Genomic DNA, 15,246 nt, shown 5'->3' on the forward strand with positions numbered 1-15,246 from the left:
ATATCAATTATTAATGCATCCTAAAATTTACTTAATTTTTTGGAAAAATAAAATGCTATCCTATTTACACTTGATCACTTGAAAAGATTTTGTATTGAGTTATTTCAAACACAAATTTAAGCTAAAAGGAAAGATAAAGGAATATGCAAAATTATGATAGAACACACAAGAAATAAAATTGTGCTGACCTAAATTTTCATTTTAAGGAGAAATAAAGCTCTAACAAAGTTGGGACAAAAACCGCCTTAGATCTAAGTGTCCTTTTTCAAAAGACTTTACTTTTGACAAAACACATGATGCATTTAATAATCGCATAGCTTACTCAAAGTAAAAGGAAAATAATTAGTAATTATTTTTGTCACAAGAGCACATGGAGTCCTTAAAAGGAGTCCAGGTTTTAAGAAAGAATATTCTAGTTGGTCCAACAGTATCCAATGTACTGTCATAAATATTAAATACTCAATCATTCCCTTGTCAAAAATCATAGTACCTCAACTTGAGCAAGACATGACAGCAAACTCCTTTTTCAAATTAACTAACAAGTACAACTTAAATTTGTGAATAATCCAAAATAAAAGTTAGTAAACAAAGCTTTCTAAAGCATAGATATTTTTAACAATCAGATTTTGTAAACTCTGCAGTCATTGCAAATAAGCAGTACTTCAACTTACTCATACAGTGCTTACCTTCATGGCACCATTGGTTGCAATAGCACTCAATGATATTGAAGTAAGGAATGTACAGGTGCCACATAAAGAAACAAGCAACAATGTTTGTCCTATGCCAGCCATGCCAACAATCCTACAATAATGAAAATAATAAAAACATCCAATGTTTAGCGAGTTTAATGCCAAAGTATCCAATTCAACCAAATTGAATATACCAAGGGGATCAAAAAAATATTACAATAATTAAAATACAGTATCACAAAGAAATCATGAATAATGATCAATTTCTGTCATGAATCTCTTCTTTTTTGTTGGGACAAAATAAATGAAGAATTGGAAAGAACAAAATAAAACAAGGTGACCATAACATATCCAGAATAGTTAGGGAGGGGGCCGGCCAAAGGGGAAGAAATAGGAATGCAGTACAACATCCCAACCACTCTGTAAATCACACATGACTACACCCCTGATACAACCATTGGCACAACAGTTGGGGGAAGGGGAAGAAATAGTAATGCAGTAGGGTATCTCAACCCCTTTGTAAGTCAGATATGCCTACACTCTTGATATATAACAATGGGCCCCCAACCACAAACCAATTGGTAGGAATTCCCTTACTACAAAAAGAATCTGGAATCCTGACCACAAACACACTCTTTTCTGCAATAATAGTGACTGAAATACTTTTATATCATTTGACACACGTCACACAAACTCACAAAGGCACCAGGGTAAACAAAATTAGCCCAAAAAGTAGCATTCTCCTTTTCACACTGGCCATATCCAGTTATCATTCTAAGTTGTCAAAAATTGCTCCCACTTACAACTAGGACCCATTTATTATGTCACCACTCACTAAAGGAAATAATTAACTACCAGGTCACGTACTGATTACAATTTAACCCTTTTCCTTTTCTTCTTCTAAAATAGTCTTGTAAAGGTCTTCCCATTTTCTATCTTCTCTAATAACATTTCTAACAAACATCTCCACCCAATCACATTTTTCCATTCGCAAAATTAGAGCCTATTTGGTATGAAGAAACATTTTAGTTCTAATTTTTTGCTAACTAAAACTATAAAAATAAAATAAAATAAAATGAAAAACTCTCTTTACACTTTTTAGATTTTACAAAATTCGAACAACAAATGGGGAAAACAGTAATACGTATTTTCACTTTTCAATGAAAACAAAATATGTTTTCTCAAACTAAGTAGGCTGGTAGGTTGCGTTAAGAAGCCAATGAACACAAAGGTTACCAAATAAAGATTCAAATCGTGAATCATCGAGTATTTTTTGAATTGTGAACTGTAAATTTGTATCAATTCATAAGATTCACATATAATGAAAAATACTTCAAATGTATCACATAGATGATATATAGTGTTCAATGTAGATGATATACACTAGAAATAGATCAAACAACTAAGGAAAAAGTCATACAAAACAAAAACAGTTAGTTATATCCATGTTTGTGAAATCTTGGTTTTACAAAAGTGGAAATAAAACAATCAGATAGCTCAATAGAGTATCTGCATTGAACTATGGAACGACAAATAAGGACGAAATAATCAATAAGATAAGTTTACAAGTGTTCTTTCAAATTCCTTTTCATTTAAAAATTTAAGCTTGCTTGACTTTTAAAAAAAAAATAAGTAAAAAGCATATGATTGTTAAATCGTTTCAGTGATAAAAATTACATGGATCCATTCATGTCATGCATTATAAGATACAAAGTCATTTAAGAATCATCTTGAGATATGAATTGGTAGATAGCTAAAATGTATCAAATTGGAATATTGGAAACAAGAATCATAAGATTATGATACGAAAGGTAAAATTTCTAATACCCTAAGTTTCCTATTTAATGGTATAAGCTTTACTATAAAGCTCAAATAAATAAGTTTCAATCTTAACAAATAATCTTTAGTTTAGATAAAGGAAAACAACTAAACATATTGAAAAGGTATTCATCATGGAAATGTTTCAAAACTAAGACAAATTGCTATGTTGAGATTTGGAAAACAACATTCATCAATACTTTGATATTATCTAACAAGTGGATTAAATTTCAACTTCAAACTATTGATACAATGAACTAAGAATTTTCAAATGAACAATCATTCACTCAAAATATGAGAGAAATAAGGAAGTTGTGACTCTCATCCTTTTAAACTTGAATCTGAATTGTTAATTATATTTGAATACCAAATTGTAATGTCTAATTTCTTTAGAAAATCTTTAAATTGCAATAATCATTCTCCAACAATCAGATAATTAATTCCAAAAGGCCTAAACATGATCATATATGATGTAACATTTAAAGTGATTTACAAGTTACCAAGAGAAACGAATGTAGTAGATGATGCCCAAAATGCTTTGTATACATGGAATAAATACACCCATCAATGTACCAAGTTTGGGAGCAGCAGGCTGCAGAATTAAATAAACATGTTATGTCAAGACAAAAAATAGATAATTACACATAATTTTTATTTTATAGTGACATTATATAGAGCTAAGCTAACCACATCATGTCTAACAGAAAACATTCGAATATGCCACTTTTCACTTTTTAATCTCTTATTTTGGTAAATCCAAAACCAAAACTCACATAACATTTTCATCAATCTACATATGTTTATTTAAATAAAGGAAGTAGACAAGATACAAATAAAGGAAGTAAAGTTATACTCGAGAAAATAGCATACCTTTGGCAAGCCAGCAGTGATAGATATATCCTCACCATCTCTAGGACTTGATGGTTGTGCAACCTGCTCGCCAGTCATACTAGAGAAGGAAGTCAAGAGAGTTGTTTGAAATCAGAACACCAGGAAAAATTCTAAAACTAAAATCAAATTTAACAGTGACATTGATAGGAGACACCCCTTCAGATTAAGAAACAAATTAGAGCCCATTTGTTTGCTCCATTTTTAAGGGATGGTTGCTTTTTAAGTTAAAAAAAAAAATCAATTCCCTTCTCAATAACTAGATAATCATAAAAGTATAAGTAAAAATTCAAACAAATTCGTTACAGTATATTACAGCTAAACAGTAGCTAATGCTTCTGACAAAAGAATCCCAAAAACAAGGTCTTCTTCAAAGATTATCCTTTCCACTCTCAAATTCAGCCATGCAAAGAGTTTAATAGTGTGCTCAGATGAAAATTTTTGAAAAGGCAATTTAATTTTATAAAGAAATTGAAATTCTAGAAATTTGAGTTATTTGATTATTTAAAATTAAAGAATTTTAAATTCTACCTAAAATATAAGAATTGGAAATTCTTAATGCTCCTTTCTCACTAAAATTTTTCTTCTTTTTATATTCTCTCTTTGGCTTAACCTTGATTAGTTCATCATCACCTCGACTTCAATCAATATGTCACCGTCTTGGTTAAGGTTGGGGCATCATATGTTCAACATAATTTGTGGATGATATTAGCATAGCTTGTTTTAGGTTACAGACTTACAGTTAATCGTGATTATTTTTCAATTGTCATAACAGACACTATATTTTTGTACATACAAACTTATTTTTCAATTGCCGTTAGTCACATTTCTTCTTTTAACATTAATGGTATTTTCGATGATGCCAACTACAATTTTTCCCGTTGACATCAAATAGCATTATTTTCAGTTGGTGTAATTTGGTTGACATTGTTAGGATTACTTAGCTGCCAATGAAAGTCACGACCATTTCTTGGTTAACTTTTGCCATGGTTTTCTTGATCAACATTGATGAGACTACTTTTAGGTGAATATCAACCACACTTTTTTGGTAAGTATGTAGTGTTGTGGCTAAGGATTGTAATGGTGTAATTCAACACTATTTTTCGGTTGACTTTTATAAGGGTTTTCTCAATCAATGTTGGTGAAGCTATTCTTATGGTGAATATGAGCAAAAATAATCATTTTTTAATCAATATCAATGGTATTATTTGATGGTAATTTTTGTATTTGGTATTTTTTGTACTTAGTGGTAATTGAAACAATTTCATCCAAACAAGAAAATCAAGATTCAATAAATTTGAATAGTCATATCCACACAAAACACTTGAAATTAAACAATTTGAAGAGAAAGCATTCAAGTATAACGTATTAGAATTTTTGAAGAAAAGGTAAAGTTCCCTATTGACACGGTAAAGTTTAAGTATAAAACCCGAAAAACAAAATATGTAAAATTAAAAAGCATCTACTAGCCGAAAATGAGTATCGGTAGCAGCAAGCAAGTCCCATGTACCTTTTGAGACCAAGAATGTTGACAAGAGAGTCAAAACCGAACAGTTCCAATTTAGATTCCTGCTGCTGGGATCCATTAGGTTGCTGCTGATGAGAAGCGTTGCCTTCTTTGGCATCCGAACTCCCACTACGACTAGTTTTCACTTTTCTGACCACAGAAAAAAAGAAAAACTCAGAATAAACAACAGCAACTCATCACAATCGACTAACTTCATTTCCTTCACAACTAAACAGAATCGCACTCACACACAAAATCAACTGGACACAAGTGACTAGCTTACATTCATTCACAACAACACATTATCGCACTCTCACATACAAAATCTCACTTGTTTCAATCGCAAGCAATAGCAGGACAAAACATCGCCCAATTCTTCCGGTAGGGCACCAGCTTCTGATGACAAAATGAAATGAAATCGGCGCAATCGCTACAGAAGAAAATAGGTGGAGATGGAACAGTGTGAATACCTGAGATTAGAAGGAATATCTGTAAATGCAGAAGTGGAAGAAGAAGTAGATCCCGGATCTATGGAAGACATTTCGAGCACCGCGCGATCATTGGCCAAGACAGGACGATACTTGCGGCCCGAGCGAAAACCATCATCGCCGCCACCGCCTTCTATGTCACCGTCGCCATTTTCTCGATCCATTTACTCAGATCCAAATCGCAAATCTGAATCACAAATGGGAAATGGAGAAACAGAGAACAAGCAACAGAAAATTCAGATCCAGCGTTCTAGATAGTCCTTTTCTTTGTTTACTTGAGATAATGAAATACGAATGGGTAAGAGTATGACCGCATGGAAAGAGATTAGTACGATGGTTAGAAGAACGAAGAAATATAGGTGTTTGGAGGGAGGAAAAGAAATTGATAATTTTTGACAGAAATTTTGAATAAAATATTATTTTATAAAATCATTTTGGATTTTAGGATGTGGTTTTATACATATAATTGAATTTAATTCAAATTTTATATTTCTTATATACATTGAAGTTATACTGTTTAATGAATTAAATATATTATTATTATTATATAATTAATGGATTTTGAAGTCTCAGCATAATTAATGAAATAATATAGTTTTATTTACATTCAAATTACTTATATTATATAAATAAATGCTAAAAAATCCCAACAGTAAAAGGATTTCAAATATGAGCTTAAATGGGTGAATTCTTTTTATACCCAAACCTAAATCTAAGATTGAAGATGTAAAAATATTTATACTTTTGTAAATTTTGTTGAGGATGACTTTTATTATCTTATAATACAATGAGGTAATAAAAAAAATGTATTACTTTAGTTTCGTTTTACTCATTTTAAAAGATATTTTACTCATAATTCTTTTATTTTTTAAATATATTATTTTAGCACATCAAATGTTATTTAAATTACTTGTCTTTGGTTTATAAAGGTTAATATGGATCACTTAAAATATTTTTAAAGCAGAGAAACTAAAGAATAAATAAACAATTTATAGGAACTAAATCAAACATTTAAAAATTTAGTAGGATAAAAAAATATTATACCTTCTAAAATATTATTATTTAACGTTATAGTATGTTGAGCAAGAAATATTCATAGCATTGCCAGGTCGATACTTGTTGGCACTTTTATTGATTTAATTATTGAGTTTAAAGTATTTTTAAGGATACTGTTATGCCAGATTTCAGTTATTTTTAGATTAAAAAGTTGGTCGGTGCTTCAGTTGTTTGTTTGATAATAGTTTAATTAGTATAAAGTTTTTATTTAAAAATAAACTGAGTTGTTCTTATAAATCTAAAAATTTGTAGTAATCAAAATGACCTTTATTTTCAACTTAAAAATAATATTTTTCTTATTTTTACTTCCAAATAAAATTAATTATCTCATAATTATTATTATTTCAAGTTTAATCAACAAAATTTAACAGATTCTGTAGAAAGTTATATTTAATTTTACATCTAGACATAAAATAACAAACTTACCTGTGGATAGTATTTTAACTTTTTACTGTTTTAACGATAAATTTATTATACCAATATTGATATGAAATATTATATGAATATAGATAATATTCAATTTTTTAATTTGAATATAACTAACAAATGCAGGCATTATCAGTTTTCAAATGAAAAATATACTCAGTCTGCTTATCGTTTTGAAAACTCAAAGTATATAAAAAAGTCCTCTTGAAATATCTTTAGAGAAAAGTTTTTGAAAAACCCAATTGAAGGCTTTTTTGTATTTTTCTGCAAAGAATACGGTTTATTAAATTTATATCAATTATTTAAGATGTTTTTTTACAAATTCCAAGTATAATTAAGCTCTTAATTTATTTAAAAATAAAACGTACTTAGTTTCTTCTATGGTCAAGCGCGCGTTCTCTTTATTTGAAAAGTATTTTCAATTGCATCTTTAAAATATAATAATAGTTAAATGAATTTTGGAGAATCGTTTATGAAAAGTTTGAAAACTTTTAACTAAACTCTAACTTATTTTCTAGAAGCTAGAAATAAAATCAAATAAAAAATAAAAATCATCTAGAATCTCAAACTAGTTCGAGGAAGGAGTAGCAGATTCAATTCGAGAAACATATTTATATTTAATATCTGAAAATTAAATAATTGAACATGATTTAAAACCAGTTTTTTTTTTCTTATTTCATATAGAAGAAATAATATAAAATACATTTGGTTAGATGTTTTGATCTTCCCTATAATATAAAATATATTTCGTTAGATTTTTTTATCTTCCCTATAAATTGATCTTCATGTAGTTTTTTAAAAATAATTGAAAATTGTTTTCATCTTCATATAGAGGAAATAATTGAACATTGAAAGTTTATTTTTCTCATAATTTGATAGAATTGAAATTGTGAAAATAATTTAAAAACTTTTTGTGTTGAAAGTAAAATTTTAATCAATTTCTACAAATTCTTAAATAATATAAAATACAAATTACTTTAAGAAAAAAAATTACTTCAAGAAAAAAATTTGGATGTTAAACAAGATTTATGCTTGATTCCATGTTTGTATTATTTTTAATTTTGTATACATGTTTTATGCTTCTATCATGTTTCGGATATATATATATATATATATATATATATATATATATATATATATATATATATATATATAATGAAATATATTTTGGAAATTTTTCGTTCTCCAACGACAGTGGTTGCTATTATTTTAACGGTGCAGTTAGTAATGGTGGGGTGCAAAAAGAAAAAGCCTAACATTTATGCATTTCAAGTTGTTTACTAATAATTCTGGGATTCTCCTAATTGAAACACAACTAATATCCCAAAATTCATGTCTGAAATTAGATAAACTGAATAGATTGTTCTTTCATAAACAAACTAAAAAATCAAACCCCAAAACCACATTCTCAACAAACATGATTATCATTGTTCAATGATACAAAATGTTCCAAAAGATCATTACTTTATACATTACAAGGAAAGGGCATTTAGAACTGAAAAGGAGTTAGGGAAACTTAAAACCAAATAGAGTGAATGAGTCCCCACAAATATCAGAAGCACATGTTGATTACTCAAGGAATATTTTGGAGAAGTAGGAAACAGAATGTGCATGGAAACTTTATATGCATATGTAGTGGGACAAATGAAAAATAAATAAACCAAGCTAAATCTACGGTTTACACAATACAGAGACATGTGTTTCCATCTGAGTTACATTTGAATGAGAAGCAGGGGCCAAGAAATTGATTAGTCAATATGACACAGTAAGATTAAGATTTAGACACTATGAATGAACAATTGAAGACACTGATGCCTTGTCACTGATAGAAGAACTTTTCTTGTGTTTTACATGTCTTTCCTTCAACTTCTCAACCTTACTATTTCCGTTGTTGTTCTGGTTGCTAACTGACCCTTCTTGAGCACTACACATCTGAGACTTCATCTTGAACCCAAGTTTCTTAGAAACAGTTCCCCATGCGCTTGATCCCTTTGAACGACCCAATTTCTCAATTTCCTGCCTCATGTTTGAACACTCCTTCTCCAGCTCAGACACCCTCATCCTCATGTTATCCATTCCCACTTTCAAAACCTGATTTTCCTTCACCGCCGACGCCCAGCCACCGTCCGTTGATCCCACAAGCCCGCTTCTCAGCTGCCTCGATCCATCCAGATTATCTGAAACTAGAAAGCAACCGGCTATGGAAGTTCGTAGCTGGAGCTGCTCAAAAAATAGAACTTGAAAAATTATTCTGATCGGTAGCCTCTCGTTCTGCGCCGCATGCGTGCATGCCTCTAATGAGAGCTTCTGGCAATCCATCAGCCTACATAGCTGCTCTCTCTCAGACTCCACCAACCATGGGTGAGACTGTAGTTTTGTGACAGCATCGGTGAATCAGTCCAAATTAGTTAGAAGTGTGACAAGCCATGGTTAGTTATGTGTGCATAAAAGGAAACATATTATAATTTGAAACATTCTTTAGGTGAAGTATGAGTTAAACATGAGCTACGTATATCAAAAACATACTAAACACTAATTATGTAATGATATAAACCGATTTGGTGTGGATCAATACCTTCAAGTAAATATCTAATGCACGATATAAACCATCATCCAAAGGCCTAGCATACTCTGGAACTGCTGCGGCAAGGGCCTGAAACTTTGGAAGTTTTAAGTTGATATCTGGGGCAACCTCTGCAAGGTAACCATCAATCAACTTGGCTACCATGGTGATTGGTGTTAATGAAGGTGATCCGATCAATTGACCATCGTCGATCGAGCATGGAGAGGCACCACCAGTAACCTGATCCATGGCAAGGAAATGGTCAAGAATTCTTTGCACACAGTCAACATTGTAAAGTGTCTCCATGGAGTATGAGAAATTTGGCATTAAGAGATCTTCTAGAGTAGCTTGGTCAAGCTGCATGCCGATCCGTTTCTCCAAATTAGATATGCAAGAAGGGCTCACTCGTAGAATCATGGCCGTTCGAAGTAGACCAAACAAGAACTTTGTTTGGACCAGGTCCTTCTGCATAGGGAGCAAACCATCAATCTCTTCCAGTAGAATCTTCTGGTCATCTTCAGACAGTGGAGACCCCATGGCTCCCTGTGTCAGCCGGGTGCTGGACTCACCGGAAACCTGGCGTCGGTTTAGCATAGGCAGATATGTTTTAGCATAGAAAGCAAGAGAACCAGCAATAATCTCCTGCCTAATGCCCCTCGATTCCATGACAGCTACTAATCTCTTATAAAGTGGAAAACTCAAATTTGACACATCTTCATACCACCAATCTGCACTTGAATTTTTTGGTCTTGCACCAGTACTTATTCCATTCCACAAAACACTACCACCAGGGCTCTGCAAAGGACCACCACGCTCCAGCACCGGCCACCCAAATAAATTTGGGTCAGTAGATGCCTTCGCTGCTAGTGACTCGATGCATCTTTTCACAATGTGGAGCTCTTCAGCATAGGCCAAAACATCGTCACAGGTTTCAAGTGCCCTCAGAGAGTCTTTCCAACTGCGGAGGACCACTTGATTGAAAAAGGTTTCAGCTTGTGAAATTAGATTACCTTCACCATATTCCTCGGTCATTTCTAGACGCTCTGCAGCACACCACAGGTACACAACATTTGATGCAGTAAGTTCAAGTTTCACCCCATAGCAGAATTTTGCCACGAGTTCAAATGTTTTGGCACCACCAGGAATGTCACCGAGTGATATTGCGCATTCTTCCTCTGATTCAGAAGCCTCGGCGATCATTCTTTCCAGAACCCCACTTCTAGAGAGCAAAGGAAACTGCATTAAGCATGAATTTGATTTAGCTTAGTTCACAAAAAACCTTACACTCAAAATAACGACAGAAAGCATTTAGATGGAAATATATTTTGACTAAGAAGGTAATATCAAACATGTACAACTGATATATTGAGGAAAATGGAGTTATAACTTGGCACTATTTTCCAATCAATGGAATAAGATAATGCCGCTTGATTTATTACATTTGCATAGCGTTCCCAGACAATAACAACATTTCTCAAATTTTTATTAACACAAACAAGCCCAACAATAATTACATTTAACAGTGGCAATGTCTTTATTTTGAAATACAGTTATAATGACGGCATAATCCTAAAATCTGATCTCTATCCTTCATGTAAACTTTAGCAAATTTTTATGTGACTATAACAAATTATAAACCAGTTAGAAATTTAAGGAAACTGATGTTTGAATAATGCATTAACTGGATGTGATGAACATAAACTAAAAAGAATAGGTGTATGTAGATATATTATACCTTGTGAAGATGGAAGGACATCTCTCCAACTTCAACAACTATATCACTAGGAAGTCCAGTAGTACAGAACCTACGGATAACAGCAATGAAAATGACAGATTATATAACTGATGAAATTTAAAATAAAAAGAAAAATTATAACAGGCAGATTGCATCTTTAATCAGCTTGAACTCAGAACAATCACATTTATAAAAAGCTCACTTTTATAAAGCCATGACAGAACAGAAAAATGCCAGCCTTCACTGTCTTGTAGAAAAATCATATACTAGATTAATCTCAAATTTATTTCAGAAGAGTAACGAAAGAAACATAAGGGATAACTAAAAATTTAGTAATAAGTAGTGCATTGTCCATTAACTGGGCTATCTGCCTATCATGCAAAATAATCAATTGATTCCTTCGAGATGGTATACTGAGGCAGATTGATACCAATTCATACAACAAGCATGAAGAAGAACTTAAGATCAGTTCTTCATAGACCGTGAAGAAAATAAATCAAATTAAGCAATCATAGAAAAAGATAAAAATCTTCATTGACAAATCCATTTTTATCACATTGGCACCAAAATAGAACAACCCTCGTATCATACACAGGAAGAACAGATTAGACCTTTGCCATGCATGCATGTTTCACCAATTTTATCAAATTCCTAGAAGGAGAAGGAACTCATTAACCACTTTTCATTCACGCTTTACACGTAGGCCTTATGCACCAAACCTGAACTTGACATATGAAGATCTAACAAGAAAAACTAATGAAAAGAGAAAGGAGTTCAATACTATGAACCAATATAAATTCTTGACAAAACAAGCAAGCATTCAGTACACGTACAGCTTAAAAGTAGATAAAAACGTTTTTCCCAAGTTTAGACTTCACAACACACAGAAAAAACGTCACACTCGAAGAGAGAGGAGAGAGAGAACACAAACAACAAAACTGCAATTTACAGAGCAAACAAAAGGATAAGGCAAGATACCAGGCCTGCCCTTGACGCTGAAAAGCATCAGCTTTGGAACCCAGTTTCACGCAGGCCATTTACTCGAATCCTCAAAAGAGACAACAATTGATGAACAAAACCAAGTGAAGAACAGATCTAACACCAATTGAATTTGAAACACAATCAAACCCTTCACAAACACTGTACCACGCAGCACAACTTGGCCTCAAATTCACCCTCCACGAAATTGATTCACAATGCAGTTTTTTTCCATGCCCTTCCTCAAAAGAGACAGCCTTTATCAGAATTTCCAGCACCCAAACAAACCCAAAGGCGGAATCCACCACAAGATTCAATCAATATAACACCACCACCTCAAAAACCCTAGAACCACTCCACTATTGGTAGGGTACAACAAAACACAAACACCCACTTCCCCAAAAATAAAAATCGATCCCAGAAACCTAAATTCCTTATCACCACTTAGTTTAGGTCAACAACCCAGTTCTCTACCCCTAACAAACAAACAAACAAAAGGAAAAGGCCTAAACCAAACTAACGGAGACAGAAGGGGCTAAACAAAAACCACTCAAACCCATCAAAGAAAAAGTACAAATAGTAACATTTTGGTTAAATAGAAAGCATTGACTCCTCTAAATGCAAGCATGTGTGTGGAAAGTTTTAATTTTGGGACATGGGACAATGTGTAACATTAATGGCTTTGGCATCTCAAAGGGCAAGCCTCAGCACCCTAGTGGGGTCCGTGCCTTCAAAAACACTCATTGCTCTTTTCTCGAGCATGGAATCTCCATTAATAAAATATTAATAGTAATAACAATAATCAATAATTTCTATCACTAAGTAAACTGGATTTGACTTGGGAGAACGAGAACGGTTGAAGATGGAAGTAAAATCGGTTTCTTATTTTGTATTTATTAGGAGAAATTCCTTTGTTTATTGCGAGTGTCGGTTTCTTAGAAGCGGAACGAAGGCCCCCAGCTAGGCCATGTGCGTTACCAGCGCACCTGCCGTTGAGTGTTGAACTTCAAAAATCACATTTTTATCTTTCTTTTTCTAATCTCTTTCTGGCCCAATCAGAATTTTGTTAGTCAAAATATTACAAAGCAGATAATCAATTTAAAAATGAAACTTGTTTTAAAAATAATCTATCAATTTGCCAAACCAAATTCCACCTTCCATTTTATTACTATTTTTATTTTTTCTGTTTAAAATAATATGAAAATCAGCATTTCTCTCTGTCAGTGATCCTATTGAACAGACTACACCAAGAAAAACATAATCTTCCAGAAAATAATGTCAGACACGACTGCTTCATTTTCACCTCTTTATTTTCCTACATCCCATAAGAAGAAAAAGAAAACTTCTATTATTATTTTTTTTTCTCGGGTTGATTAAAAAAATAAAAATTTAACTATATTTGATATGCTCTTGATTGTCCCGTGCTTTTTAAATTTCGGATAAGATAATTCAGAATAATAGAATAAATATTACGGAACCTGTAGTTTTTATCGGCTTAAATGTGTCAGAATTATTTTTAATTATGCATCTAATTTTTAAAACTATCAAAGTACGGTCGTTCATTTAATGTTGGATTTCTCTATAGGTCGATTTAATGTATACATTTTTAAAGTCATCTTAATCTCATTACTTTGTTAAAATTGATCAAACTTAGCATATATAATTTGTTTAACTATTAAAATATAAAAGTTAAAAATTCTGGAAGTCTTTAATTTATGAAGATAACCGAAAAGTATATATTTATCGACCTTGAAAACAAATTTGTCAAATTGATCATGATTAAAAATATAATATAAACAATGCAAAATATAAAAATTAAAATATATTTTGCTTTCTGCCCTCTTACACTGTGTTCGCATGCGCGGGTTTACTGTTTGTGAGAATTAGCAAGGATTGATTACTGTGTTTGTGATTTGCGAAGATGGAAAAGCGGGGAAAAGGAAGGATTTGCGAGATTGTACCTTTTTTACCATCTCGCAATTTTGGTAAGATTTGTGATGATTTATAACGAAAAGTCTTGTATACCCTTGCGCTATTTCTATAATTCCACGACTATTTTAAAGCCATGCACAGCTGTATTCGGTTACGCGAGGGAGGTTCTTCACAGCTTCTTGTTGTTCTTCTTCATAAACCCTACGAATGAAGGTGACGGAGGTGGAGGATGGTGGAGGGTGGACGATCTTCTTCTTCACATACTCTCCGGATGAAGGTGATGGAGGTGGAGGATGGTGGAGGGTGGACGATGTAGTACGCGTGACCAAATGAAATTTGTATTCGGATACACAATGGTTGTATCCGGTTACAAAAAGTACGTAAATGTGAAGGATGTTGTGTTCTGATACACGATGGTTGTATTCGGTTACGGTGAAGCACGTGAATGTGAAGGATGTTGTATTCAGTTACGTCCAGGGAGTATTCGATTCCCATGGTGTATTCATTGGCTTCTTCTTCTTCTTTGCACCTGCACGCAGCAGCCTGACCCTTTCTTCTTTTTCTTTGCACCTGACCCTCACAGTTGTTGTTTGCACCTGCACGTAGTGGACGCTGCTGTTTGCACCTGGCGAAGGTGAGGATGCACAACATGCAACAGCCTAACCCTTTCTTATGTTTGTGTTTCAGGTGAAGGAGTAGTGCAGGTAGATGGTCTCTTATTTTATTCAACTGTGAAGTATATCTCTTATTTGAGATTTAGTTTGCATAACAATCTCGTACAAAACTTTTGAAACAAATGTAACATTTTTTTACCGTTAATGTATTTTAAGGGATGTGAAACAAATCAGATTTTCAAATAAAATTGAGAATTATAAATTCAAAGTTTAATATGTTAATCACTTCATAAAGTTGAGTGAAAAAAAAATCAAAATCTTACCGTTGAAACAGAGAAAGTAATAGTCAAATAAAAGGGATCATTTATGCCAAAATCTATCTTAATTAACGTTATTATAAAATAGGAGACTATCAACAAGTTGCAGTGTTATGTTATAAAGGAGACAAAAGTTTTGAAAGACTTTTTAAAAGCTGAAAAAATAAACATATATTTAAATATAACATTAAAAAATAACATTTTATATTACTTTAATAACTAGGGACATTTTGGT

The 15,246-nt window shown here is 32.5% G+C and overlaps 2 protein-coding genes across 2 annotated transcripts in view; both read right to left on the reverse strand.

Annotated features, from left to right (window-relative positions):
• LOC106762089 (cation-chloride cotransporter 1) overlaps nucleotides 1–5,738 on the reverse strand; it is a gene marked incomplete in the record, with an annotated part of 15,204 nt that extends 9,466 nt beyond the window's left edge. The window contains 5 exon segments of the mRNA XM_014645797.2: nucleotides 687–801; nucleotides 3,008–3,099; nucleotides 3,378–3,456; nucleotides 4,906–5,052; nucleotides 5,373–5,738. Of these exon segments, the coding sequence (XP_014501283.1) occupies nucleotides 687–801; nucleotides 3,008–3,099; nucleotides 3,378–3,456; nucleotides 4,906–5,052; nucleotides 5,373–5,554 (615 nt within the window).
• Nucleotides 5,739–8,422: 2,684 nt separating this feature from the next.
• Nucleotides 8,423–13,034, reverse strand: LOC106762393 (BTB/POZ domain-containing protein At1g30440). Its single transcript, XM_014646288.2, has 4 exons — nucleotides 12,149–13,034; nucleotides 11,171–11,240; nucleotides 9,448–10,671; nucleotides 8,423–9,239 (listed from the first exon to the last, which is right to left on the reverse strand). Exons 1-4 carry the CDS (start codon nucleotides 12,205–12,207, stop codon nucleotides 8,658–8,660), a joined length of 1,935 nt encoding a protein of 644 aa, XP_014501774.1. The 5' UTR covers nucleotides 12,208–13,034; the 3' UTR covers nucleotides 8,423–8,657.
• Nucleotides 13,035–15,246: the final 2,212 nt, after the last annotated feature.

Source organism: Vigna radiata, chromosome 5, assembly GCF_000741045.1.
Source record: "Vigna radiata var. radiata cultivar VC1973A chromosome 5, Vradiata_ver6, whole genome shotgun sequence".
Lineage (NCBI taxonomy): Eukaryota > Viridiplantae > Streptophyta > Magnoliopsida > Fabales > Fabaceae > Vigna > Vigna radiata.

What these genes read in the sequence shown, in the direction of transcription:
- LOC106762393 (XM_014646288.2), bottom strand. Translation starts at nt 12,207, where the DNA reads ATGGCCTGCGTGAAACTGGGTTCCAAAGCTGATGCTTTTCAGCGTCAA. An exon ending in CAGCGTCAAGGGCAGGCCTG is followed by an intron (nt 11,241 to 12,148) that starts GTATCTTGCCTT and finishes TGTTATCCGTAG; the next exon opens with GTTCTGTACTACTGGACTTC. An exon ending in CATTAGATATTTACTTGAAG is followed by an intron (nt 9,240 to 9,447) that starts GTATTGATCCAC and finishes ACAAAACTACAG; the next exon opens with TCTCACCCATGGTTGGTGGA.